Source organism: Myotis davidii, unplaced genomic scaffold (assembly GCF_000327345.1).
Source record: "Myotis davidii unplaced genomic scaffold, ASM32734v1 scaffold46, whole genome shotgun sequence".
Lineage (NCBI taxonomy): Eukaryota > Metazoa > Chordata > Mammalia > Chiroptera > Vespertilionidae > Myotis > Myotis davidii.
In genome coordinates, this window is record NW_006383006.1 from 3,785,899 (window position 1) to 3,786,762 (window position 864).

General features: G+C 39.8%; 1 protein-coding gene across 8 annotated transcripts in view; it reads left to right on the forward strand.

Annotated features, from left to right (window-relative positions):
- TMEM87A (transmembrane protein 87A) overlaps positions 1-864 on the forward strand; it is a 47,795-nt gene that overhangs the window by 14,533 nt on the left and 32,398 nt on the right. For 7 of the 8 annotated variants that reach the window (XR_001512190.1, XM_006778058.2, XM_006778061.2 and 4 more), the window contains 2 exons: positions 569-622; positions 708-752. Coding sequence is in view for 7 of the 8 variants with exons in the window: in XM_006778058.2 (XP_006778121.1) it covers positions 569-622; positions 708-752 (99 nt within the window). In the remaining variant the exon portion in view is untranslated. The remainder of the gene's footprint in view (positions 1-568; positions 623-707; positions 753-864) is intronic. The other variant, XM_006778056.2, reaches the window with a different exon arrangement.

The following is an 864-nucleotide window of genomic DNA, read 5'->3' on the forward strand; positions in this document are numbered from 1 at the left end:
GCACAGCCCTGCAGGCCGCTCCCCTTGGGAGGGCACCAGATGCAGGGCTCATGGCTGGCGAGCGCTGGGGCAGCGTGGCGAGCCTCTCCCGATTGGGACTGATTGGGCGTGAGCCTGAGGCAGGCATAGTGGGGTCAGGATGAGCAGGAGCGGCAGGGAGGAGCTGCCGGTCAGTCAGCATTGTGGGTTTCGGCCCGATCCCTGCAGGCCACTCAAAGGGACACAACCCGTGCACAAATTCGTGCATCGGGCCTCTAGTGTTATTATATTTACTGTTTTAACGTGTTTTGCTTTAACCATTTTTATGGCTTTAGAAATATACTTTTATTATATATCTTAATTTTAACTTTATATTTCTTTCATAGAGCTTTTCTGGGGATTCTGTGCATCGATTGCCTCTTTTAGGAGAAAAGAATCAAAGGGACACAACCCGTGCACAAATTCGTGCATCGGGCCTCTAGTGTTATTATATTTACTGTTTTAACGTGTTTTGCTTTAACCATTTTTATGGCTTTAGAAATATACTTTTATTATATATCTTAATTTTAACTTTATATTTCTTTCATAGAGCTTTTCTGGGGATTCTGTGCATCGATTGCCTCTTTTAGGAGAAAAGCAGGAGGTAATTGTTTTCCTTGTTAAATATTTCTAGGAGTAAAGTAAAATTTTTGAATTAATTTTCTTTCTTTTTTTTTTAATGTTTAAAGGCTAAGGAGAACGGGACAAATCTTACCTTTACTGGAGAAAAAATTGTAAGTGTAGTAGGGAATTCAGCTTTCTTATGTTTGTGTATTTTGAATTATCTTGATATGCTAACATTTAAAAAGAAATAAGACTGGAAACTGTACACCAAAATGTTGATAA